Raw genomic sequence first — 27,592 nt, 5'->3', positions numbered from 1 at the left:
GTGCAATCAGAAAACAATGTCTATAAAACCAACCCTGCTCATTTTGTTATGCAAACATACAGGAAAATATTTATGGATCCTGAACTGAAATTGCCTAAATCTCGAGTTAAGTTACCTACCTAAAGGTCTGAATAAAGAAGGGCCACCCTGCAGGATATATTTTACAAGTTGGTATTCTTGATAGACAATCCTGGGAGAACTGCCAAGATCTCCTAGTTGGGGAGATAAGACACTGACATGAGGAGCAGATTGGGACTCTCTTAGGCTGAAGATAGCGGGGAGGCAAATCTGCATAACTGTAAAAACTCTTCTTCGTTTTGTGTGTGTGTGTGGAATCTTTTCAGGAAGCCGGCTGTCCTGAGTTATGACAGCTTCGTTTCTTGTGCCAATTTTGGAGACAAAGACAGGCGCGTTGGCGGAAGGCGCGAAGCTTTCCTTGAGGCGCGCGCGCGCTCGCTCCTCGTGCCTGATGCTGCCTCGGTGGCGCCCTCGGTGGCCGCCTCTGAGAAGAGACCTGGGCCAGCGCCGCGAGCCCCGCGCAAGCACTGCGGCGGCGTTCCGCTTCACAATATCAAAGCTTCTTCAAGTTTTAAGCTGAGGTCAGCCGGCCTTCACCTTCGAAAGATTAGCGCCAGCCAATGGCAGAGCCCCGCTTGGCCGGCGGAGAGCGGCGATTGGAGGAGGAGCTCTGCTGATTACCCTCCGGAATCCTCGTCGGTGATTCATGGAATGGGATGGAGAGGCTGAGGTTCCCCCCTGGCTGGCTGGCGCAGGGATTATTTGCGAGGGAAAAGTCCGCCGCTGCAGCCTAGGGGGCACTTCAGAGCAGGCGGCGGAGCCGGCAGAAATTGCACAAGGGCTGGCAGGCGGCAAGGCGAAGACAAAGAGCACGCGGAGGGGGCGGCGTGGGGGGGGGCGGTGCAGTCGGTGAGTTAAACCGGAGCGGAGAGGCGGGGAGCCTTTCGCTTCGCCGGATCGCCAGCAAGCGCGAAGCAGCGCGCCGAAGCCGGTCATGGGGAAAGGCGAGGAGCAGGGCGGGATGTGCGCCGAGCGGGAAGCGCCGAGCCCCTCGTACACCTGGGAGGAGATCCAGAAGCACAACGTGCACACGGACAAGTGGCTGGTGATCGAGCGGAAAGTGTACAACATCACCCAATGGGCCAAGCGACACCCGGGGGGGCTGCGCGTGATCAGCCACTACGCCGGCGAAGATGCCACGGTAAGGGGCTCCGGCTGCCGGTGCCGCTGGCAGGGCGCAAATGGCTTCCGCCCGGCTCCTGCGCCGCCGCTCACCTGCTGCTGCTGCTTTGAAGAAGGGAGGGAACCGGCGGCGGCAGCCGCTGCAGGGCTGGCAAATCCGCAGCGCGGAGCTCGCTGCAGCCGCAGGGCTGGCAGGAACCGCCGTTTGATATGAAACGGGGACTGGATGCAAAGAGGGAATGGGGTGCTTGCAAGCTGGAAGGTTGCCGGCGGCTGGGAGACTGCAGAAGGAGCAAGAGCGGGGAGGAGAGAGGTTTGCCTGCAGGCCGGCCAAAGAGCTGCGCTCGGGTGGCTCTTTCTGCAAGGGGTTTTTCCCGGAGACTCCCCACCCCCCACGTAAGGAAAGGAGCTGGTGGCGTCCTCCACCAGCAGCTGCTTCTGCAGCTAGTGGTTGGCTAGCCTCATCCCCCCCCCCAACCGGGCTCCTGTTTCAGTAACGGCAGCAGAGGAGGCATAGCGGCGGCGGGAAGGAGCAAAACCAGGATGCCTTTGCAAGATTAGTAGCTGCGGCTCCTGAAAGCGCAAGCAGCCGGCCAGCGGAGGCTTAGCTCCGGGCAGGACGCACAGCGCGGGGAAGGTAGTCGCGTGTTAAGAACTGTGCGGCTCAAAGCAAAGGTCCGTCTCGCCCAGCATCCTGCTTCCCAAAGTGGCCAGTCAGATCATGTCTCTGAGGAGCCCACAAGAGTTGCAGCTCTCCCCAGCTGCTATTCCCTAGCGACTGGACTCCTGAGGCCCGCTGGTCCTGGAGGGAGTCTGTCTGTTGGTGGCCTTATTCTCCATGAATTTGTCTCTACCCCCTTTTTTTTTTAAGCCACCGTAGTTGGGGGTCCTCCTCACATGTTGTGATAGTATTCCATAGTTTAACCATACAAGCTTTGAAGAAGCACTTTTGTCTACCCAGGTTCTGGTTTACTGGATTACGCCAGGAGAAGAGAGGTTTGGGGAAAGTGGCCAACTAGATGCCTGTGGGAAACAAGTTGTATAAGTGTGTGTGTGTGTGAGAGAGAGAGAGAGAGAGAGAGAGATGAATGAAGCGGTAGAGGGAAGACAAAGCAGAGAGGAGGGGAAGCTGTGCTGTTCCTCACTTCTGACTTTAGCCCTGTCCACCGCTTGCATGCGCCCCTGATCACTTTCCCTCAAGTGAATGTGGACCTCAGCTTCAAAAGGTTTGCCCTAACTGCATCCCATTAAGATAATTGTATACTGCTGCGTCTCTCTATTTGACCAGACTTCCTTTATGCCCACCTTTCTATGATTGCTTTTGAAACCAAGCACCCCACTTCCTCTATCATAGCTTAGAGACCATATCTGCACATGGCATCCTCTGTGGATTTGCTTGGCATGTTCATTCCCCCTCCCATGGCCCTTTGGGCTATCACGGCCTACTGGATGCTCAGCATCTTGCTGTATCCCAGCCCTATCTGAATGACCACAAACTATTTTTTACTCTCATTCCATTTGGGGGTAATTCATTCTGAACTGGATATTTCCCCAGCTTTTGCTGGGCTTCCCCCAGGAGCCTGCAAACTTTTAGATACCAAGGTCCATTTATGTTCAAGAGGACCCACAGTGGGAAACAGAAAACTGAACTAGATAGGCCTTTTGTATAATAATAATAATAATAATAATAATAATAATAATAATAATAATAATAATAATAATTTATTATTTATACCACGCCCATCTGGCTGGGCTTCCCCAGCCACTCTGGGCGGCTTCCAAGAAATATTAAAATACTGTGATACATCAAACATTAAAAACCTCCCTAAACAGGGCTGTCTTCAGATGTCTTCTAAAAGTCTGGTAGTTGTTGTTCTCTTTGACATTTGGTGGGAGGGCGTTCCACAGGGTGGGCGCCACTACCGAGAAGGCCCTCTGCCTGGTTCCCAGTGCGGGAACCGCCAGAAGGCCCTCGGTGCTGGACCTCAGTGTCCGGGTAGAACGATGGGGGTGGAGACACTCCTTCAGATATACTGGACCGAGGCCGTTTAGGGCTTTAAAGGCCAACACCAACACTTTGAATTGTGCTCAGAAACGTACTGGGAGCCAATGTAGGTCTTTCAAGAACGGTGTTATATGGTCTCAGCGGCCACTCCCAGTCACCACTCTAGCTGCCGTATTCTGGATTAGTTGTAGTTTCCGGGTCACCTTCAAAGGTAGGTGTATGAGGTCTTTTTATCGGAGAAGGTGATGGGACTCATAAATGTGCTCCAGCTGCATTTTCTGCTCCGGAAACCTTTCCTCAGGTGAATGTGGGTTGTAGTTACCTGATGATGAAGGAAGGCCTCTTTGCATGTGCTCAGAGGCACTGTTTTCTACTTTCTTCTTCCCTCCTATTTTTGAAACCGAGGGCAGGGGAAGTATTCTGGACCTGAGACGCACTGAGGACAAATCCTAAAAGTGTTACAGCTGGTTGTGATCACTCATGGGAAAGTGAAGCACCCTGGCAATACTCAGAGCATCATTACTGTTTTCCATCATCCCTATTGATCATACTGCTTGGGGTTGATGGGAGTCCAGCATACCTGGAGGGCTACAGGTTCCCAGCTTTATTCTCAGGCTAAGGTATCTAAAGCAAATCTTCAGAAGTGAGGGTGAAATCACACATTCATATAATGCAGCAAAGTCCACCTTCAGAGGTGGCAGGTGAGTATGCCTTTTGTTCTCCACCCTTCTACATGCATGTCAGACAGCACGTGTACCAGTAACCTCTAGGAGTGTATTTTCAAACAGTGTGTTAATCAAAAGCAGCCACAGGCTTTCACATATAGAGAAAATGTGAATCTGTATCGAGTCATGGCTCCGTTAAGTCTCTCTTGTGCTTCTCCTTTGGTTGTGTGTGTGTCTGTCATACAGAATGAACAAGAATTGTAGCCAGAACGGATGTTTTTGGCCAGGTACCTTGGCTGCATGTTTCTGGCTGTGGTTACTTCTGTCCACTGTCTATAAAGCACTTGCTCCATTTTGTGTTCTTGGGAAGAACTACATGCTTTCAAATCAACTTGTCATTCTTCGAAACGCAGCCATCATGTATTAAAATCAATTGGTCCAGATGTCCTGCCAATCTGCAAGTTTTATTGTTAAATCATTTACATTGTAATTTTCATTTCCCACTCATCTCTGAACTTCCCAAACTGAAACACACAGTGATTCTATTGTCTTTGTTGTCTTAAATCACAGTGGGGGTTTTCAAAGCAACATTTAAAAAGAAGACTGAAGAGACACAATGAGCTGAAATGTCTGGATTGTGTGATTCTGTGGAGCAACGTTTTAAAAACAAATTACCTCCTTTATTTTATGTATTGTTGTGCTTCTTAGTCTCAAAGCAACTTAACAATATATATATGAAGTCAAATAAAAACCAGGAAATTTAAACACAGTGTACAGTACAAAATAATTAAAATGCTCATCCAACACAATAAGGTTAAAACCTATCTCATATCAGTAAAAGGTAAGCACCACAGTAGAAGCTGGTATAACTACCAAAGGCTTAGGCAGATAAAAATGTCTTGGCCTGGCCCATAAAAACCAAGGCACCAGGCATGTTTCCCTGGGGAGAACATTCCACACAAGGAAGAACCACTACCAAAAAGGCCTGTTCTCATGTGACCACCTTCCATAACTCCCTTGGATAAGGCACATAAAGAAGGGTCTTTGATGAAGATTGTTTGCTCTGAGCAGATTCATATTGGGAGAGGCAGCCTTTGCGGTATTGTGGTCCTGAGCTGCATACGGCTTGATAGGTTAAAACTAGCACTTAATTGAATTGGGAAACTCATCAGTAGCCAGTGCAGTCAGGCCAGAATCAGTGTAATGTGCTCAGACCTTCTGGACCAAGTCAGTAATCTTGCGACTGCATACTACACTAGCTGTAGTTTCCAAAGTGTCTTCAAAGGCTGCCCAGTGTAAAATGCATTGCAGTAAACTAACCTAGAGGTTACCAGATATGACAGTTTCCCAACTTGCAGAAGCAAGTTTGATGGCTCCCAGCTTTTGTCACTGGTTTAGCTGCATTGCCTTTTCATCCCTTCTAGGATTTCATGAATGCTCTTTCTCCCAAATGTTGTATATCCACTACAAAGCTATCAGTCTCATGAACCAGCACATGTGGAAGTGTTTGTACTTATGGGGGTGGGGGGACACACAGAGCCAAATCTGCAGCATCATGTTCTTTCAAGTGTATTCTTGAAGGTGACCATTGCTTGCTTGCTTGCCACCATAATTCTGTTTGAACTTCAGGAGTGTGGTGAGAGGCCTGATCACCTTCTTTAGGATGTTGCAAGCTAGTTTTTCATTTTGGGTGAGGCAATGATAGAGACTTACGGTACCTTGTATATATACACACACAAACACACACACAGTTTGAGCAGGTAGCAAGGAAGCTGATAGTGCAAGCCCCAAAGTCACATCAAGCCCTTGAAGCTTCCACCAGCCAATTCCAATACCATAGGACTGTCTCCTGTTTGGCCAGGTTCAGACTGCATAAACCCTTACTGCAAGTGTGACTTCATTCACAGTGCATTTTTGAAGCCATTTAGTGCTTCCCAAGGAGATGCCACTGTTGCTTGCCATCTGCTAGCAATGTGTTCAAGAACCTAGAAAGAGATGGATATCTGTTCAACAAAATAGCATGGCTGCTTTGCAAAGAAAATGTGGTGTGCATGCAGTATATGAGTCTGACATATAAGTCAGAAAGGCCTATGGCCCCAGAATATGATCCCAGTAGAGGGCTTGCCAGGTCCTTTAATCCAGTGCTAGCAAGGTACGGTTACCGGGTTGTAATGAAGACCATTAGTCGGTTCCCAGGAGGCTCAAATTTTCCCTAGCATTAAACAGTGCTTATCCAGTATCTTTTGTAAGGCCAATTGTCATCTCCCTAAACACTTAGCTGTTTCTTTGGTGGGCATTGTGTGGCTCAGCAGAAAGCTTCCCTGGCTCCCCCCCCCCATCCCACAACCTTTCATTTTCCTTCCAAGCCACTGTACCATTTGTTTTGGGTATCAGAGGGGGCTGAAGTATGTGGGAAGGGTTTCTTTCCTTCACTTTTTTCAGGCTTATACTCATTTCAAAAGGAGGAGGAAGAAGTCCAGTGATGCTGCATCCAGTGTTTTGACAGGGAGCGGCACAAAGGGCCTGCCCACATAATGGTTGTCTACACTCCCCTTGTTTGGCTTTATATTATACAGTGCAGATAGCTCTCTCACATCTGGTCCTCTTGCAGTGACAGGAAGAGTTTTGTCCTGCAGGCTGAAAATTGTGCTCCAGTACCCCCAACAACGCCTGTTCACCACATGGAAAAATTTGGTACCAATTAAAGGTGAAGCCTTCATTTCATGTAGACTCTGGAAGTTAATGAGCACACCAAAATGTTCATCGTCTGGGTGCGCCCAGCCTTAGATTATGTTGCCGCAAGGTGAATTAGCAATGCACAACTTTAAGCAAGAGTGTTTTCTGCTGGGAATTAGGAAGGAGTTAGGGATTTTATATGGCTCTAGGGGAAGATAAGGAGTTGGAAATTTCCCTCAGTTACAAATCCTTTAGGCTTATGCACATGCTTGTTCGTTTCTTGATGACTGCAGATTCAGGTAGCAGCTTGCACACAGAAATCACATTTGGTGATAAAATTTCCATGGTGCCTCACATTTATGCTTTAATAGCTATCCTTATCTGTATATTATTTCCTATCTTGTTTTCTCCTTTCCAGCATTTTCTAATTTATTTACTCCATGTCCCCTGTTCCAGTGCTTTTTCCAAGTGAATTAAGCTGCTGAAGCTAATCTTACTAATTAAGGTTTCCTTTTTTTTCCATAAGCAAGGACAACAAAGGACTCATTAGAGACAATGACTTGAGTCAGACCAGTCCCTAGGAATAAAGCACCGCAAGATTAGGATTCCTAGTTCTGCCACCCACTCACTCTTTGGCTGTGAAAATATGTTGCTTTCTGTTTGCTTATCTACTAATAATTATGCTGGGAGATGGAGATTTTCAATGTTATATACTATTTTATACATGTGTGTGTGTGTTTTGAGAATCTGTAATCAGAAGGAATATTGTTTGATTCCTACAGTAAGGCCCTGTCTGCACAAAACATATAAACTGGTATCACCACCTTAAACAGTCATGGCTTCCCCTAAAGCAGGCATCCCCAAACTTGGCCTTCTAAATGTTTTGGAACTACAATTCCTATCATCCCTGATCACTGCTCCTGTTAGCTAGGGGTGATGGGAGTTGTAGTCCCAAAAACATCTGGAGGGCCGAGTTTGGGGATGCCTGCCCTAAAGTGTATTTTGTTAAGGGTGCTGAGACTTGTTGGGAGACCCAAATTCCCCTCACATAGCTACAATTCCCAGAGAAGAGGGATTGGTTATCAAACCACTCTGGGAATTTGCTCTGCACTGGCTCATCTGTAAGGATTATTGCATGTAGAAAGACGTTTCTGGATTTTAAGGGGAAAATGATTATGAGAGATAAGGAAGAGTGGGTAACAGCTCTTTGAACAGCAATTGTGTATTTCTTCATTCTAGGATGCATTTAAGGCCTTTCACCCTGATCCTGTGTTTGTAAGAAAGTTTCTTAAGCCATTATTGATTGGAGAACTTGCCCCAGGAGAACCCAGCCAAGACAGAGGCCAGAACGTGAGTAAGAGCAATTTTTCCTATATGTTCAGTGAATATTTGAAGGACGGCACTGAGCTGTTTGCAGAAGGGCTTTCAAACAGCCCTCTGGTTTTCAGAGGTTCAAGGAGCAGTGGTGGCAGGGAGAAGTGCTTTTCATAACCATGGTTTCAATGGAAACCACTTTCCCAACTTGGAGCAATGTTCCCGCCACCCATCAACTGATGGATGATGAAAGCATGTCTAGCTCCAGCAAAGGAGCGAACAGGAGTTCCCCTTAAAGTGCCCATTGTTCCTTTAAGGCTCTGTCCTTACTTGCCTCACACCTAATGTCATATATTATGTCAAGTGCCAAAACAACCTTGCGACCCAAATAGGGATGCCTAGCAGGCTACGTTTGGCCCACAGGCCAGAGGGTCTGCACCCCTGATCTAGAGTCAGTTTTCCTTTTTGTGTTTTACTCTACATTAGTATCTCTCATGAGCTAGTTCTGTAAAGTGTGTCACAATATTTGAAGTGGTGCTTTGGAGGACAAACGATCACTGGAGAATGAAGAATTGCACTGAGTGTCAGAAGGGGAGTATCTTACAGACAATCCAGCCTATCCCAGGCAAATCTGTTTAAAAGCTGAAATTATTTATCCCATGGGAGAAACTTGGCGAAGATGAATTAGTAGGGCTGCCATTTGCTTTCTGAAATATGGTAACCCTAGCCTGGCTTCTGCAAAGTGCAGCCCTGCCTCACAAGCTCTGGGAGTTCTTTGTATGTGGATAGGCATGAACCAGTGACAGTGGCATGCGCTTGGAGGCTGCAGGCAGAAATTCGATATTTTCCTGCAAAGTAATCTACCCTGAGACTACACAGATATACTGATCAGAGTTTAAACTAGTCTGTGGATACCCAAGAAAGAAAACAGGATAGCAGTAGAAAACACAGAAAATATCAGCACAATGATTATGCCGTAACGCCAGATTCAGGGTTTGTGTGTAGACATTTCTATAGGGTCATAAAATACATTATAGGATTGAGGTGTCAAAGAAGGCATAGAACATTGATTCATCTGAGGATTAAATACTACCATCCAGAACTGTATCAAGGGTTGTAATACGGTGGATATTTGACACTGTAGACCAATAGGAAGAACTGATACTGCAAGACTTCTTGGGTTTCAGCTTGCCTTTGCTTTATTTGAACTGAGGTACTATGCCCCTGGAGTCTACTGCTACCTCCTTTTGCTGTATGTGCAAAAAAAAAAAAAAAGGTTTTAGGGAAGGTGGAATATTTAGTAAACTTCAGGTTTAGAGGTTTCCCTTTTCTCAAATGCGCTTAGGACAATGTAAGTCCAACCTACCAACATTGACTTTGCTTAATAAATGCTGTATCTTAGAATCCTCCAAAAATAACTAGAATAATGATTTTATGGAAAATTATGACGATAATTCCACCACCACCCAAGGTCACACAGGCTGTAAAAAAAAGAAAAGAAAGAAAAGGAATGGTAAAGAATAAAGCATGAGGCGGACACAAGTTTGCAATTAACTTTCCATTTGAAAGCCATCCCTAGCTATTAGATGAGCTGTTTTGTTAGATGCCTTAATGAGGAACGGGGGAGGGACACATCTCCAGAGACATGTGGCTTCAGGGGTGCTTCTGACTGCCTTTAATGTGCAGATAATTTATTATTTATTTATTAAGCTTATTAGTCGCTAGTCACCCTAAGGTCTCCAAGCGACTTAACATTAAACCAAAATTTATGCAAATGCCATACAATTGGGGGGGGGGTTTATAATAAAGATAAATGTAGTCCTGAAGAAAGCAGGCTGCAAGAAACAAGCAGGGAGAGAGAAGCGGGGGGCGGGGGACACTATTAGAAAATAAAAAGGGAAACACCAGAATATGGGAAGGCTGGAGGGAGACGACAGACGAGAAACAGGAAAAGGAGCCCGCTGGAAATAAACCTGTGACTTTTACACACACACAGAGAGAGAGAGAGAGAGAGAGAGAGAGAGAGAGAGAGAGAGCTTGAGAGAAAGATTAGCTGAGTGGCTGTTATGTCACAGAATCAATATTCTGAAGAAAAACCTCGCACAAGGCCTAGGTATAGAAGAGGAAGCAGGGGGAGTGTTGCAAAGAAACGAAGAGTCCTGAATGTAAATTTACCCAGTAACATAAAATGTCCAGAGAATTTTTCATGGGCCTGTAAGGAGCCTGTTCCCAGTACAACTGGCCACATAACCAAACCAGTCGTCCATATATATTCCAAACGGATAGGAAACCAGCCATGCGTGGGTCTCTCATAATCTGAAATTTTGAGCTCTGGCCTGGAGGGCAGCTTTGCAAACAGGATCCACAGATGCCTTTCCCATCGGGCCTCATGTCGCTGTGTCACTCAGGATCCCTCAAATCTCAAACGCTCCGGCTATCAATTATTCAGGCACTTCGTCCCACTTGGCTGATTGCAAAAGGAAGCCCTTTCTGCCGCCTCTCGTTCTTGGATGGCTGCATTGATGACAGCCAGCCAGTGTCTAAACATTAACCTGCAGGTGCCTCGTGAGCTGCTTTCCCTCAGGAACACCACTCTGCAGAGCTCAGGGCTTCCTATGCCAAAGGGAATAACGGTTCAGACTACGTTTCAGCAGGCAGCAGGGTTTCCTAGAAAGCTTATCAGAGACTCTTCCATGAGGAGTTCAGTACTGTAATGGCAGAGCAGATTTTGTAAAAGAAATCTTGACCTCCCCTAGCAAGGTGCAAAGCAGAAGACCAGATTTTTTTCAATGAATCCAGGGACACTTTTCAACTTCAATGGAATTTGTCAGGGGACTGATTTGTAAATCCGGGGACCGTCCCTGGGAAACGGGGACGTCTGGTAACCTTACTCTAGGGTGCATTCACAGTCGGTGCAGTGCAGTGACAAACCCTGAGAGTCTCGGATGATTTTTGCTGCAAACAGAGGCTGTGCTGTTCCAAAATATATTCCCGCAGACAGGGGTATTTTGGAAAACAAATTGGGGCTGCAGGCAGGGGCAGTTGGAAAACGGTTGAGTTTTATGCTGCAGTATTGCCACAGTTTTGCGGAACTGAGTTTGCATAACTGTCTACAGACTCCTCCTCTCCCCTTTGCTTCGCCCCAGTTTCCTTAGGAAACTTCAGCATTGTACCCTTGCCAAGGTTATAATGGCCCTTTCTTGTGTAGTTTTTGGGTTATTATTGTTTTTTAAAGGAGGGGGGAAATAGACAAAATAAATTGGGGTGTGTGTGTGGAAATGGCAGGCACTTCCTTCACTCATGGATGGGCTTTTCTGGATCTTTGGGGGGGGGTCTGTTTTGTGTTCTTTCTCATTGAGAGAGATGCATTTGTACAGAGAGGGAAAGCCATCTTGCTGTTGTCAAAAATGCTGGCATATAATTTTCTTTTACATAATTTGCAATCCAGAAAAAATTAGTGTGCCTTAGTCCCTTTGGTGTCAAGAGGAGAGGACCTCTTTTAATATCCTTTTTTTCTACTTTGCAGTCTCAGTTGGTGGAAGATTTCCGTGCCCTGAGGAAGACAGCAGAAGACATGAACTTATTCCAAGCGGATCCTGTGTTTTTCTCTCTTTACTTGGGTCATATCCTTGTGATGGAGGCTCTGGCTTGGCTTATGGTTTCATACTGTGGTACTAACTGGATCACAACCTTCCTCCTTGCCATCATCCTTGCAGTTTCCCAGGTGAAACTTTGTTCTATGGATATTGAATGGGCAGTCACCTGCCTCCTAGTTCACCCATGCCTTGAAAGTTGCATACTGTCACTGCTTCAAAAAGGCACTGAAGATAGCATGAAACAACTTGTAACTTAATAATTGCCAATCGTTACCGGAAGGGTGGGCCATCTTTAATACTGTGTTGTGTTTCATTCCCTGTTACAATATTATAATACAACTGAATCAAATACCCTCAAAAAATAAACCTACAATTTGTAATGTAATGAAACACAGTATGTAAGAAATAAAATAAGCAATAAAAGAACAATTTAAAAAACCATACAGCATCTAACACAGCACATTACAATTGCTAGAACAGGCAGGGAAATCGTTAAGTGGTCCACAAAGCCCTGCAACAATTTTCAAGTGGTCCAGGGTGGGGAGAAGTTTGGGAACCATTGATGTAAAGGAAACTGAAGAGAAAGCACTTATAGTTAGTTTTTGATATGACGTTTCTCTTAGGGGTGCCTTTCCTCTCTCTCATGATCATTCTCTTTCCTCCCAAGGCCCAGGCTGGATGGCTACAGCATGACTTTGGACACCTCTCTGTGTTTAAGAAGTCTACATGGAACCACTTAGTTCATAAGTTTGTGATTGGTCACTTGAAGGTAAGGTCATTTCCCATTAAGGAAATAACTGCAGTAAGAAATGATGAGGTTAAGATTGCCATCTTTCTCCTGGTAGGAAAGTTTCTTTAAAAACTGCAGAACTGACAAAGATCCCAAGTATCATGCATTCCCCATCACTGGGAAGTGCTGTGCCTGTTGGATTTCTGCCTGTCACGCAGCTTTTAAGGGAGCAGGACAAAAAGAGCACAGTCTTAGCTGGAGGCCAGCTTACTTCACTCTTCCAAGTGATAAAAAACAGTAAATTCTAGCTCTTGTGTCTGATTGCTTTAGCAAGGAATAAGCCGAAATGAATCTATTCTAGATGAACAGGTTGTTGTGCCCACAGAGGGTATAGCTTGTGAACTGACATAAATGTATCTCAAGCAATATATATATATATAAATTCCCTTCAAAATCTGAACCATTAGCCACAGTCAAACTTGTATGACTATATTATTCCCTTTAAGTTTCTTAAGGAATCCTGACGGAGAATGGTAGAATAACTAAAGGAACAAGACTACCCGTTGTCACCTTTGTTGTTTATAATAGTTTGGAAGTATTGGTGCAAAGAATAAGATGTAACCAAGATATTAAAGGTATAAGAGTGGGACAGAGACAATATAAATTAAAAGCATTTGCAAACGACGTGGTGATATCTGTAGAAGATTCAATAGAGTCAATCCCGAAAGTATTACAAGAGATTTTTAAAAAGAGTATACATATAAAGTAGATGAATAAATGAGCAAATTAAGTTAATTTGGATATGCAGAAAATATTAAAAATAAATCTAAGGAACTGCAGAAAGAGGGGGAAGGTAGTCATGTTTTGAAATATTAAAATGATTGTAAAATAATTGAAATGTATAAAATTGAAAAAAAATAATGGAATCAGTGTGTGGACATTCTGGATCAAAGGATGTCTCACCTGTTTTACCCCAAAGTGGGGGGTTTTATAAATTCAGAACTCAGAAGCTGGAAGATCTGAGTCCAAGAGATTTCACAATAAATACAATGAGTTTAGAGGCTCAAGAGCTCAGGGTGAGGAAATCACTTCTTGCAAGAATCCATTAATAGGCTGAAGAGCTATGGCAGAAGATAAGGATCAAGCCAACAATAGTTACCACCTTTTTAACCAACAGAGGGCCTGTGCCTGAAAGGCAGAAATCCAACAGATCTAGCCAGCCAATCACAGCTAAGAACCACCAACTTGAAATACTCCAGGAGAATTAGCAGTATGTCACCTAGGACTGTCAAACCCCCCCCCCCCTCAAGCTCCTGTGCCTTTAGCAGCAACCTGACACACAGATGGAAAGCAGATTAAGCTTTTCCTGGTGGAGATAAAGTGTCAGGAAAAGCTTTGTTGCTGCAGTTACCAGGCAACTATTAAAGACACAGAGCAGCAAGACTAGCATCACCTGGAATGGACATTCATGGCCATTCTTTTAAGTGCCTCCTTTCAGATTATCATTCAAGATCACAAACCATGGAGCAGTAAGGAATGCTGGCTGGAGTAGTTTATCCTTGCCACATAAAACCCAGATAAGGCTTTTGGGACTGGCTAGCTAATTTCTCGATAATGCCCACATTGTTTGCTCCAAGCTGTAGGCTTCCTTGCTTTCCTCTGGGGACCTCCAGGGTCTATGAATAGGGTGTTGTACTTGCTTTCCATAAACATGGCCTTGGGCTGGAATTGAAAGCTTCTTTGTGAGCAAAGGCTTTCTGTCTGTCCTGAGTTTTTGGAAATGATCTGGAGCCGCCCCAACAGCCAGCTTGCCTACCAGGCCAGTGATGAGCAGCAAGCTGGCCTTCTGATCTGCCGCTTTAAATTGGTACTCAAACCTCAAGAGGAAAAAGGAGCTAAGAGTTCGCGGGAGCCAAACTGACTATTGTACCTAGTTCCCAGCCCCTTTCATTATTAAAACATTGCAGGGCATCTTTTTGTGTACACAAATGCATTGAAAAAGCAGAGTTCCCCATGTACCGTGCAAATCTTTTCTTCCTGCAGGGCGCCTCAGCAAACTGGTGGAATCACCGTCACTTCCAGCACCATGCGAAACCAAACATCTTCAAGAAGGATCCGGACGTGAACATGGTGCACCTCTTTGTCCTGGGAGACACGCAGCCTGTCGAGGTAAGAAGAGGGGGTGTGAAATCAAGTTGCATTTACACGGAAGCTCTTTGTTTCCAAGAGTTGGGCACCCGCTTCGCATGTTTGTGGGGGGACGGGAACCCAGCGCAGTTATGTGGCACCTCAATGACTAGCAAACAAGAGGGGCAAAGCTCTTTCGCAGGCCGGTTTATCTGGACTTTGTGACTGGTCAGGTTTTGTAGGGGAAAACTATCATCCACATTCTAATCCATGGCTTAATACTGACCCTACCAGTTTTAGGACTCTGAATTTCATACCAGTTGGATATGAATTAAATGCTATGGGTTGTATCAAACAAAGCTGTCTCATTAGTGCGAAGATTTCCACCTATCCAATGGGACTTCCTCTCCCTTTCCTCTCCTTGTAAGTCTCTGCTCGGCTCTGGAGGATTGGGGGCATGCAAGGAGAGAGGAGGGGGAGGAAGTCCTGTTGCATAGCGGAACCCCTTGTGCTAATAATGGGATGACTTCATTAGGCACAACCTTGGATTTGGATGACAGAGCCAATGACTCGGAGACTATCCGCAAACAACAATAACAACAGAATGGTTTTATTATTATATTAGTTATAGGCTGCTTTTCAGGGCTAGCCCGCCCAAGGCAGATCACAACACATTAAGACACAAATTATTAAAACCATACAATCATAATCTACAGCACAGCACATCTGAAAACATGATGTTTGGCACAGCATCACCAGAATAAAACTGACCTATCTTCATCCAAAAGCTGACCGGGGGGAAAAGTCTTTAGAGTTCTCCTAAAAACCAGTCACATCTCATGTTGAAGGCAGTTTCATTCATGTATGGAACTGGCCATTTGGTGCTACTGTGAGGCCATCCTTGCTACTATCATACTTCCATTTGATAGCAAAGCTGGCTTCTCTGCGTGGCTGGTTTGCAGAAGACTCACCTAGAATGAAGCTACACTAATAAAATAATAATAATAAATTTATTTATTTATTTATACCCCACCCATCTGGCTGGGTTTCCCCAGCCACTCTAGGCAGCTTCCAACAGAATAATAATAATAATAATAATAATAATAATAATAATGTGATAAAACATCAAACATTAAAAACTTCCCTAAACAGGGAAAGCTCACTGCCTGCTTTGAGGACTGGATCTTGCCAATATTGTCTACACTGACTGGCAGTAGCTGTTCAGGATTTCAGATGGGGGATATTCCCAGCCCTGCCTGGAGATCCTGGGGGTTGAAACAGGGACCTCCTGCATTCAAGGCCAGATGCTCTCCCACTCTTAGATGTGCACTTATCCTCAGCTAAAGATGTGCCTTGCAAGAGCACACCTGAACCTTTAATATGAGAACCACCTCTACAAAAACAGGAAATAGACCTCCTATTGGTGGGAAAGAAAAGGGGGCAGTAAGATATTATTCTTTGTTACATTTTTTGGGATAATGTTGGGGCGCTGCAGCTGTATGTTGTCCTTGTGATGGGTTGCTTTCTTGGAACACAACTTTGCTCTGGTTCAAAAGTGCAAAGAATGCTCTTCAGCCAATAATAACCAGAAATAAATGCAGTTTTCAGCGGAGCTCTGCAAAATGGTTGCCACAGCAACGCTCTGTGTGCTGTTGCATCACATACTAAGAAGATGCTTGCCGTTAAATCCAAAGCCTCAGCCAGGAGGAGGGCACTGAATATTTTCAAAGTAAACAGGGGATGGGGCAAACTGGGCATGGTTGTGTACAGGTTGTACCTTGTGTCGTAGAGGAATGCTGTTTGATCATGGTGTCTAGAGCGCTGCGTGCCCTCGAGGAACACCGCTTGATTTGGCCTGGTTCGTTATGTTCAAACAAAATTAACAATGGAGCTATGCCAACCTTCAACACTGGGCCATTTCGAAGCTGATAATTGTAGCCTTATCAACAGGCGCCTGAATTTGCTTGCGCTCTTCTTAGCGTTGTGCCTATCAGATTGTGAGCCTGCTGGCACGGACCGTACAACATGCAACATTTAAAAATAATATCATTATTTATAAATGGTGATTATGATCATAATAACAACAGCAATAAAAACTGAATGATTTAGCAGCACACAGAAACTTGTGAAAAGGAAGAGGCTGGTTTTCCATTCTTTCATGGACATAACTGTCAGCATATCATCCAGTTGGCACTTGTCTAAAGTCCATCTAAGCAGAAAATTGGCATTTACCGTCTGACCTTTGCGAAAGCAAAGCAATCGGTTTGAGCCAGTAGGCTCAAGAAATATGTGTGCTGTTTTCCAACAACAAACCTTTAAAAGAAAGTGGTGTCATTTCAATTTTTCAAAAAATTGAGGAAAGAGCCACCATACTGTGAACTGTGGAGAATGGTAAAGGAGTTCTGCCATCCCCACTATGTATAGAGCGTAGGTGTAAAGATCCCATCTTGCTAAAACCATGGTTTTAGAAAACCCAGAATGATTGTTGGGGACACATTCTCCTCCCTCAGTCCCCCTTCCATTTCCCCCTCCCATACGCTTGGCGGAATATAAATAATAAAATTATGAAGAAGAAGATGATGATGATGACTTGTTGCCTGATGGCAATTCTTACTTACCACAGCTGACAAGAAAAGTGGATATTTAAAAACCTGAGTGTAAATACCGTATTTACTTGAATCTAATGTGCACCTTTTTGGCCAAATTACATTGCAAAAATTAAGGTGCGCATTTACATTTGACAGCATATACTTTTTTTGTTTTGTTTCAAGGTTTTGAAAATTGAGGTGCACATTAGATTTGATGGCTCATGTAAATACGGTATTAGGGTTCTTGCGTGGGGTGGGGTGGGGAAATGAAATGTAATAACAAGTGGGCTTAAATGAGTGAATATAATCCTCTATCGTCAGAAAAATGCTTACAATATTAATCTGATACAAATCAATATAACAACAATACAAGAAGCACAATGACAATTTAAATGGAAGTCCACTAAAACAAAGGCAATTATAATCAGACTTGCTCCTAGGCAACGTACCTAGGATTGTAACCTTAACAGGCTTTCTGAAACAGGAAGGCTTCAAAGTACACCTAAAAGACCTAAAAAGACCTATAAGCTTGGTAAATCTCCCTGGAAAGTGAGTTCCACAATTGTGGAGCTACCACTGAGAAGGCCATTTTTTTCCTTTTTTTCCTCAGTATGGAAAGAAGAAGCTGAAATACTTCCCATATAACCATCAGCACGAATACTTCTTTTTTGGTGAGTATCTCCATTTCCTTCTTTCGCTTTCCTACATGTAGGTGCAGGCAGGAACCTGCTTGTAATTCCTTTGTGATTAAACAGTTATTCTTTATTTCCTAACAAGCCCCTCCCTATGTAGGAATTAAGATCCCTCCTCCTGCTACATTTCTGATGTGCAGCAATAGGGTAGATCTCCTTTCATTCACTTCTGAGCGTTCATTGTATTCCATATTTGGAAACTCATAGAATCCAGTCAGAACCATGCTACATATTTCTCTCTTGACTCTATCCTTTCTGCCATTGTTTCATTTTTATCCCACCCCTCCAACGAGAAACTCAAAGCAGTATACATGGTTCTTCTCCCCACATACTCCATTTTATCCTCATAACAAGCCTGCAATGTAGGTTAGGCTGAGAATTTGGGACTGACTACATCCAGGGATCTTCATTGCTGAGTAGGGATTTGAACTTAGGTCTTGGGAGACCTAGTCCAACTTGCTAACTACTACACCACACTCACTATTGTGGCATAAAGGATGCAACTCCACACAACTCCATTAAAGAAAACATGGAGCTACATCATATTTTTTTCCAGGTTCTTGCAATGTGAAGAATAAATGTTACTAGTCTATAAACTCTAGTTAAACTAGGAACAAGCATCAAGAGAACCCTCCTGGGACTACAGCATTTTAGAGTGTAATTTTTAAGTATTTCCACGTGTCGTAAATTCTCTGTATCCAGAGAGCTAGCTGTTCTAAAACTGAGGTGCTAGTTCCTACATACGGGGAATCATTTGTCCTAGTGGAGAATTCAAACTTGGCATTACCCACCTGCACTTTGAAGTGGTTCAGAATGCTAGTTAAAATGGGCGATTGCTGTTTTCTAAATAGCTGAACTGGTTGTAAGTAGAAACACTGGGCCTTTCTGGAATGGTGCAGAGGTATCCTAGTCTCTTTAACATCTTGAGATGTTGGCTAGAACACAGACCAAAACAGAACCTCTTGCCATGTTTTCCCAGAGTGATAGCAGTTCCCTCCAGACCCTAACTTTCATGTTAAGGTCATTGTCCAGCTGCAGGGTGCCATTTTATGTTTCATGCCTGCCTGCCTCCTCTAATGCCTTCTGGTTTTCCTTTCAGTTTTTCCACCTCTCCTCATTCCAGTTTACTTCCAAATGCAAATCTTCATGACCATGTTCAGACACAAATTCTGGGCGGTAAGTGAAAGACCCTCCATACCCTGCATTGCCTTCATTCAAACCCATTCATTCCATTGGAGTTGAATGGCCTGGGCCACTCCAAGGAGATCTTCCTGGGGGAAACGAAGAGGCATCTCTCTGCATATTCTGTGGAAGTCAGCACTGGTGGAAGGAGGGAGGCAGCATTATCCCTTGCAACACGTAACCTCTTCCTTTTCTCATTAGGACCTGGCCTGGGCCTTCAGTTACTACCTACGCTATTTCACCTTATATATCCCCTTCTATGGAGTTCTGGGATCCTTGTGTCTCCTCACCTTCGTCAGGTAAGGTTTCCCTCTTGCTGAACCTCCCCTTTCCAACAGTGGAACTAAGGAGTGTCTTCAGAGTAGCCTAATCACACTGTTTCTACCTCTTTCAGTCATCCATCTTTGGTCTACTACGCTGTATTCTCTTTGCTGACTTGTTCTACCTCAGGCTTTGCTGCATCCCATCTCTTCCCAACTTATTCCTCCCCCTTTTTTAGCTCTCTTTTTCTGAGGGAAAGTTTCCCTGTGCTTGTTTACTGTACACCAAATGCTGCGCCGTGAATGCTGCCCGAAATCAGAGTTGCAGGAGCGCACAGTTTTCAAAAGTGCTTCATTGGTTTTATTTATTCAAGAGTTCTTAAACATTCAACACATTCACACATGTTCTGCAGGGATTTAGTTACCAGAGATGGTTGCAAAGCATGTTTGGATCTGTTCTTTGAACTAGAAGGCTTTGGGACTGCATGGCAGGCCTCAGGATTCCAAGGTCTTTTCATTGTCACCCTCACCATGGTGTTTCTTGTTCTTAAGAATGCAAGTTCTTTTGCATGGATTTTCATGCCCCCACTGGGGTACCTCTAGGCAAATGAGTACAACTTTCCTGAAATGTGACATTCCTCTTCTAAGGAATGTTGTGTTGCCATCCCATACTCTGGTATTTTAAATCCTGATTATTTCAGATAGCCATCAGCAGCTGGTCCTCTGATAATCTTTGCAAACAGCTCACATTCATTAAAAACAACAACACCCATTCATTTGTCTTCATTTATGCATTTCTGAATTGATCCTATGACAAACAGTAATATTATTAAGGTAAAAGTATGCAGGGTATATTAAAAATTATATCTTCAGACTCATTGGATAAATGACAGTCCTATGAATCTGGTGAACTCCCTCAATTTAGCAGCCCTGGGCTTGAGGGGAATCTGGCAGTGTATCTGTGTTAGGCTGTTCAGATAAGCTCCCATTACCAAGTGAAAAAATAATCATGTACAAACCAGTCCTTTCTGCTACTATATTTGTCACTGACGAAATCCCTTGGAGAAGACACAAAAAAATGTCAAGCAGTCCAGTGGAAAATTCCAGTTTCACCTCCTTCCCTAGTACTGTTGCCACGAGTAAATACAAGAAACACAGTCTGCTATGAAGCTGGGGTGTCTATTATTTGGGGGGTTTCATAGCCAGGTCAATTCTTCTTTGAGCTGCTTAAAATACAGGCTACCTGGCTACAGCAGGGGCAGGGAATTGATGGCCAATAGATGTAGTTGGACTTCAGCTCCCACTAGTCACAGCCAGCATGGGCAGTGGCTTGGGTTGATGGGAGCTGATGTCCAACTACATTCTTTTATCCCAAATGAACAGCTGTCTTGTCTCTGCTTAGGATAGAAAATGAATATGCAAATTATTAAATAAGTGACTGGAAAGTGTCTCACAATATAGAAAGGCAGAGCAAAATGCCAATTACCCTTTCCACTGGAAAACCTAGCAACCACTAAGATGTTTGTCTGCACAGAATGGGGGAGGCTCTCCTTTGATTATTCAGGCAAGAATTCCATTTCCCCTGCACTAACGGAGCACAGTTTTGTCCAAGGATTAATCTTTCCAGATATACAAGGCTGAATTGTGTGGTTTTTGTCTCCCCCCCCCCTTGTCCTTTTTTAAGGTTCATGGAAAGTCACTGGTTTGTATGGGTCACACAGATGAATCACATCCCAATGGAAATCGACAATGACAAGCACAGAGATTGGCTCAGTGCTCAGGTAAACTGGGTCGCTAAAGTCTGAACTATTGAAATCTTGCACAGCCTTAATGAGACAGCAAGCGCCGCTGAACTTGGTGGGATTTCTGGGATTGCACCGTGGGGGTTCTAAAATCATGCTGGAAAAAACTTAAGCCTTTGTGTCTGTGTCATGGGATTCTTCTAAAAATAAAGCTAACTGAGGAAGTTTGGTGCTGTGCAGGCAGATCAGTGGGAGTGGCAGATGGTCTCTGTCGATGCGCCCACACAGCACCCAGTAGCTTCCCTTCTCTCCCTCCCAATAAGGAGCAGTGACTGCTGCTGGTAGGCCATGTGCAGAGCAGCAGCAACAACCCTCCAATTGCTCCTGACCTCTAACTAACCCTTAAAATTACATTTTTGGTGGTAGATAGCCCGTTCCCCATTGATATATGGGTGAATGTCATATTTCTGACAACTGCACTACAGACATCCATGAAGTTCTTTGCTGCCATCTATTCAAGGTATATTTGAAGTGGCTCCAGACCACATGTTGTAACTATTTCCAACGTTAGATTTCTTGGTTCAGGTTTCCAAAACTGATGGGCCTATTTAAGCATTGCAGTGGCCATGGGAAGAACATTTGCTTAAATTAGACGGCCCCCATTTAAACAAGAGGGCTACATGGAAGCCCTTGCACAATGACTATTATTTCTTGATTTATTAAACCTCTTTGTGCCAAAATGGGCTTCTTAGCAGTTTTGAAAATATAAAAACCAGCGACACGAACATTAAAATATAAACATTCCTAATTAAAAGAGGGAATAAAACAATCCCCTTAAAACAACACGGCAATTAAAACCGGAGACTGGTAGAGAGATCAAGGGAATTCCTGTGTAAACAGGTGCAATCTGAGACTTCCTTGGATTGTGGCTTTAGAGTAGAAGATGGCAGTGTGGTATTAGAACCACAGACAGTGACAGAAGAGCAGAGCTTGTTATGAAATCCACTTGATCTGCTTCCAAGTCTGGGCTTCATTAAGATTCACTGTTTTGTCTCCTTGAATTCTGCAGTTGGCAGCTACCTGCAACATTGAACAATCCTTTTTCAACGACTGGTTCAGTGGACACCTGAACTTTCAAATAGAGCACCAGTAAGTATGCAATGTTTGGGCCTGAAGGAATTTTGCTAGAAAGAACAGACCCTATAAGATGGAATAGAAACCCCATGGGGGAACTGGAAACCCATAAAAAGGAAGGGCGAAAAGCAAGGTAATTATTACCTTGTTGTTATTTTTGAAATAATTATTTCTATCCCACACTTGTACACTAAGTGGCTACAGTGCCTAACAGCAAAAGAACATAACATTACAATATGGTTGAAATAAAACCCCGGTGTTAGATACAAAAAGAAGAAAACAATTGCTCAGGAAGTTTGGATGACTTCTGCTAATGTTTTAGTTCTGGACTGTCTGCACTGAGAACACACACACACACACCAGCCATGAACTCATGCAGCAGAGTGGGTTGGCAGAGCCTTGAGGTGATGTACAGGGATGTTCACCTTCAAGCTACTAGATGAGGAGGCTACTTTTGAATGCCTTCCCATGTTAAAAAAATTACTGCAAGTAAAACCCAGCATCAGGGTCTAGGGTTCTAACCCAGCCTCCTCCATTCAGTGCTAGTTTTCTACCAGCAGAGACCACACACTTGTAGTCTGAAGTGGGTACAGACATTTCTTCTACTACTACATTTTGCTGCTTATTCCTGTAAGCAAACGTGCAAGGCAGTGCAGTACATTTCCCCAAGTACAGAATCTACGGAGGCCTTCCTGAAGCTTTCTCCTTTCTGTTTTACCATAGCCTGTTTCCCACGATGCCGCGCCACAACTACCACAAGATAGCACCGTTGGTGAGGTCCCTCTGTGCCAAGTACAATGTCCCTTATGAAGAAAAACCTATTATGAAAGCATTCTCAGACATTGTTGGGTAAGAGAACGGGCGGGGTTTTCCAATGTGTTCACCTAGCACATGTAGAAAATCTGGCAAGACACCGCAAGGCCCGTAGCCCATATCCTTGGCAGAACCTTCAACCAACTTAACTGCTGTGCAGATGTTTGCTGCAGACATGTTTAGAGCTGGGAATTCTCTGCAAGTGAGCTGGGCCTGTGGACATTACCTTGCCTATTCCCTTTAAAGCACAGTAGTTGCCATTGCTCAAGCCAGCCAGCTTGCTAGGTTGTTGTGAAAGAGAGAAAAAAGGGAAAGAGAGATGATGTGTGTACTGCCCTGACTTTCACTGAGGCAGAGCGAGATGAAATTGACAAATATAGCGTTTATGAAACAAATGATATGCTGGAACCTGGTAATGGAAGGAGAAAAGGAGGCAATACTGGAATGCCAGGCACCTTAACAGGCATTTAAATGCTCCTGTGCAATCCATTGGAAGACCTGTGCAGGAAGACAGTGTGCCTTGGTCATTAAATAACTATTGGAATTCACAATTTAAGTATAGGTTGTTATCAACATGCCCTATAAATCCAGATTTGGGAAGAGGAGTGTAGCCCTATTCATGTTTTTACTTGCATGTAGGGCACCCATATATAGCAACAGGAGCAGGACTGCCATTGACACTGCATCCACACTTGACCTTTCCATGTTGATTGTGGAGGTCTGAAAGTGAGACTCTTCGTGCAAGCAGCTGCTCCTGCAGAAGGGCTGCATGTGAACAGGATGCTCACACAATTGTGTGCCCTGCTTTGTGTGAAGAGTTTGCTTTCCAGTCCTCTGGAAAGGTTGGGGGATGGGGTGCAGCAACAGGAATGCAACACCTGAGACAGGATTGAGAAGCATGGCCCCACCCCGTTGCTACACACGAGTATCCTGTGCACAAGTAAATGCAGGAACATAGCTCTAGAGACCATGCCAACACTGGAATGCCATGCCTCTCTTCTTCTTCCTCCACAGGTCCCTAAAGAAATCTGGAGCACTCTGGTTGGATGCCTACCTCCATAAATGAAGCTGGGTTTCAACAAAGGGGAAGGTGTTAGGCAAAGGGGGGGGGGACTGGGGGCTGGGGGTGTTCACATATGTATTCTTATCGTCCAATTTCAGTGTGTATCTGTGTGTACACAGCTTGAAGGGAATTTCCTGTATTTTAAAATTGATGCTGGGGTGGGTTCAGGGGACCTATTTAAAATCAGAGAGGGTTTCAGACAGGTCAGTTAATGTCCATAGAATCTGAATGGAAAATGCTGATCTGAACACATGATGGCTGAGAATTGGCCCAGTTGGTGGGGGGAGGGGGTATTTTGAGAAGGGAGGATGAGTGAATAAGCAAGTAGGCAGAGATACTCTCCTGTTCCTCTTCCTGAGACTTATTACTTACTATTATTACTGTCCCAGACTCTCAGGTACTTGGTTCATCTACACAGATTTTATTTTTCAAAACAGTCAAGCTTCTGCAGATGTTTGAATTGCAAAACAATCATGGCTGGCTCTTTTTAATAGACTTGGGTCCCATTTCCCCTTAATGATGCTGAAACAAGAGGAGGGAAGGCAAGATAAGTTAATCATCGTGATAATATTCATTATTTGTGAAGTGCCTCTGAATGCAAAACTCATAAAATACAGGCCTTGCATCATAGGCTTACATAGAATCTTAGCATTGGAAGAGACATTTGAGATCATCTCATCTCACTCTTGTTAGCCTCCAGCTGAGACAATAAATGTCAGAAGCATGTTTCTGAAAAACAACAACCACCACCCAGTAACAAAATATTGTCACCAATCTAATGGAGAATTACATTGGGGGATTCTCTGCTCTCTGCCTTTTCAAAAGGAGAACTGAAAGGCCCAGGTCCAAGCAGCTAGGCCAGGTCTGTCTCCTTTGCTCAGAGCTGGTCCTTTCCATGTATGCAGCCCTTTCTCCCTCTCCAGTTGCCACACTGTTAGAACAAAATTCCATATACTGTACTTGTTTTGCCTTGACCTTTCTGCAGGCCACTTCCCATTCTCTGCAATGGGGCTGCATATAAACTGGTGTAGTTCCCATTTGCCCTGGGTCAGCTAGCCTGATCCAACCAGGGACCACGTGTGCAGGGAAGCAGGCTTTCCAATGTGTGCTCCTCACCAGATAGGGGATGGTGCACTTAAATGGCTGCTGCATGCATGATTCACCAGTCAGGTCTGCGCATATGCAGTTCCAGGGCAAATGCAGACCGGGCTTCAGGATGAGAAGCAGGTGCCATCTGTTTAGTCTTCCCCCACTTTTTCCAGCCTGGGCAGCTGACTAGCTTTATTCAGAGCTGTGTGTGCGTGGGCTTTAATTGGGCCACTGCGTTCTGGGCCCACAGGAGCATTCTGCCTCTAGTCTCAGATATTACAAGGGTCTGTCATGAAACAAGGTACTCTCTACAGCAGGTAGTGACTTGCTTTAAAGATCAAAATTTGTTTCTGGATCCATTAACAGTGACAAGTTCCCAGGTAACTCATGTACAGTGTTGCTATATAGTTCAACCACCTTAGGTGATTTTCCTTCTTCTTTGCAGCCTTGTCTAGCTCACGGTCTCAGTTAAACTAGCTCAGATATTTAGGAAGCTTGCCTCTTGCCATTCATGCAAAAGTCTGTTGGTCATATGTGGAAATACCCAGGTCACTCTTGGGGCAGCAATTATGTGTGTTGGGACAGTGGAGGAGGCCTAGGTTCACTCAGCAATGAAGTTCGCAGGGCATCTTGAGGCCAGTCATTTTCTCTCACCTTAATTTGCATCACAGGAATGTGAGGAAGAAAATGTAATAAGCCCACATATACTTCCCTGAGCTCCTTGGAGGAATGGCAGGGGGAAAAATCAAATACGGTAAATACACCCATGAGAACATGCTTCCAGGGGTTTCTGGGACTCCTCTCATGGGTAACCAGTTTATTCTGTGAGCGAGCACAATGGGCCAGAATCATGAGATATTTGAATGAGGCATGTATCTTCAAAGATGGTTTCTGGGGCCTTTCCCACAGTTCATGGATCTTATACTTTCTGCCGGCAATTCTAGCACTGTAAATAAAGTACACTGTTCATCCACTTTTTCTACTAATGACCACATTTAAATGCCAGCGGGCCATTAGTAGAAAGACACCTTGCTGCCCACACCCAGTGAAATTTTGGGTTAGTCCTTACTAACTAAAAAGTTAATGAGATTGCAATTATTTCCGCTTCTAATGCCTGTTCAGTGCCTCTTGACTATTTGGCGGGTAGTATAAATCTTACTTGCCGCCAAGTATGTGTAGCTACCATACTTTATTCAATAGCATTTCTACTGAGGGTCTGGAAACCCCTGGTTCCAGAACTGAAAGGAACATTCCATATTTTATACCCTTGATACATAATATAGGAAGTAAACACCAGGGTGTTAATAGCACAACTACATATTGCCTTAATCTACCTGGACATAATCAAGCCAAACTTGAGTATTAAACAAAAAACACAACTGAGCAGTTTAAGCATGTAATTAAGTATTGAATCATTACATAAGTGCTTAGGTTTGGCTGATTCATGCCCTCTGCCTCTTTCTGGTTCCATGAATGCAGTGCTTTTTTTTCAATTAAAAAAAACGATGTGCCAGTATTCATAAATTGATAAAAGTGCCGTGGGTGCCAGCACAAAATGGCTGCCATGGGCAGCAAAGAAAAGAGAGGTGCTGGTGCCCCAAACCAGTCAGTACTGTCACAAAAAAGCCCTGCATGAATGTATTTCAATTTCTCTGCTTCAACAGGAATAACCACCCAAAAATGTACTGTAGCATCTCCTATGCAGTCTTCCAAGATGAAAGCTCATTTGGTCTGAAGTCTTCTGATTTTCTTGTGGTTCTGTTTGCCCAACCTTTGGTTCCAGAACAAATTCTATCATACCTTTAGCAGCTTTCTACCTTGTTTCGCTCCACCCCAGCACCTTCTAATCTTGTATTCCATCCTGCTCAGATGATTTCTCTTTGCTTAGCCGCAGAAATCTGGGGATTCAACCATTTCAACTCAATAGCCTTCTTCTCTTCAGCTGAGGGCAAGTGCGGGCAACATTTTGCCCTCCAGATGTTACTCAGCTACAATTAGCCTCAGCAAGCACAGCCACTGGGTAGAGATGATGGGACAACATCTGGAGGGCAAAAGGTTCCCCACACCTGGCTTAGGGGGAAATGCAGGCTGCAATCCTATACACACACTTATCTGGGACAAAGCCTGAATTCAGTGGGACTTCTGAGTAGGCATGTATAGGATTGTGCAGTTAGTGGATTATTAAACATTTAAGCAGGAGAACCAGTACTGCCAATGACTGTGGGAAATGGCAGTTGCATCCTCTGATAGTGATACGTAGGTGTTATTTGGAATAAAGAACAATGTTGCTGGGACAATCCACACAAGTAGGGGTCAGTATGCAACTTATACAGAGCAATTCCTTTAGTGAAAATGTAGCAAGTGCTGAAGAATATAGGTACAGTAAGGAGCCTAAAATAGACATTTTTCTCTCTCTTGACTAAAACAAGCCCCAATGGCTGTCTTTATTCAGACCTTAGAATCATAGAATTCTAGTCCAACCCCCTGCAATGCAGGAATCTTTCACCCAAGTTTCATGCTCTATTGACTGAGCTTGTTCATGAGAAAAGCACAGAATTGAGTGATTGAAATAAACATTAGCATTTGCATTTGGGAGATACTTTGTGTGTTGTGTTTCATTGCTTTTGCTGAAAGACAATGTTCCACTGCTCCCCAGACATTAAAGCACTGATTCTTAACTAATGTGCATGTGTGTCAATAGGTAAGTTGTGACAAT

At 44.2% G+C, this 27,592-nt stretch overlaps 1 protein-coding gene across 1 annotated transcript; it reads left to right on the top strand.

Annotated features, from left to right (window-relative positions):
• The first annotated feature begins 493 nt into the window (after positions 1–493).
• On the top strand, positions 494–27,471 carry LOC309531649 (acyl-CoA 6-desaturase-like). Its single transcript, XM_082221253.1, has 12 exons — positions 494–1,219; positions 7,786–7,896; positions 11,387–11,584; positions 12,124–12,225; positions 14,230–14,355; positions 17,512–17,572; positions 18,693–18,769; positions 18,977–19,074; positions 20,720–20,816; positions 21,847–21,926; positions 22,635–22,760; positions 23,739–27,471. The coding sequence occupies exons 1-12, from the start codon at positions 1,013–1,015 to the stop codon at positions 23,788–23,790; spliced, it is 1,335 nt and encodes a 444-aa protein (XP_082077379.1). The 5' UTR covers positions 494–1,012; the 3' UTR covers positions 23,791–27,471.
• Positions 27,472–27,592: the final 121 nt, after the last annotated feature.

The sequence above is a fragment of the Podarcis vaucheri genome (genome assembly GCF_965113315.1).
Source record: "Podarcis vaucheri genome assembly, chromosome: 1".
NCBI classification, from domain to species: domain Eukaryota; kingdom Metazoa; phylum Chordata; class Lepidosauria; order Squamata; family Lacertidae; genus Podarcis; species Podarcis vaucheri.
This window is presented reverse-complemented; position numbering and strand designations above follow the sequence as displayed.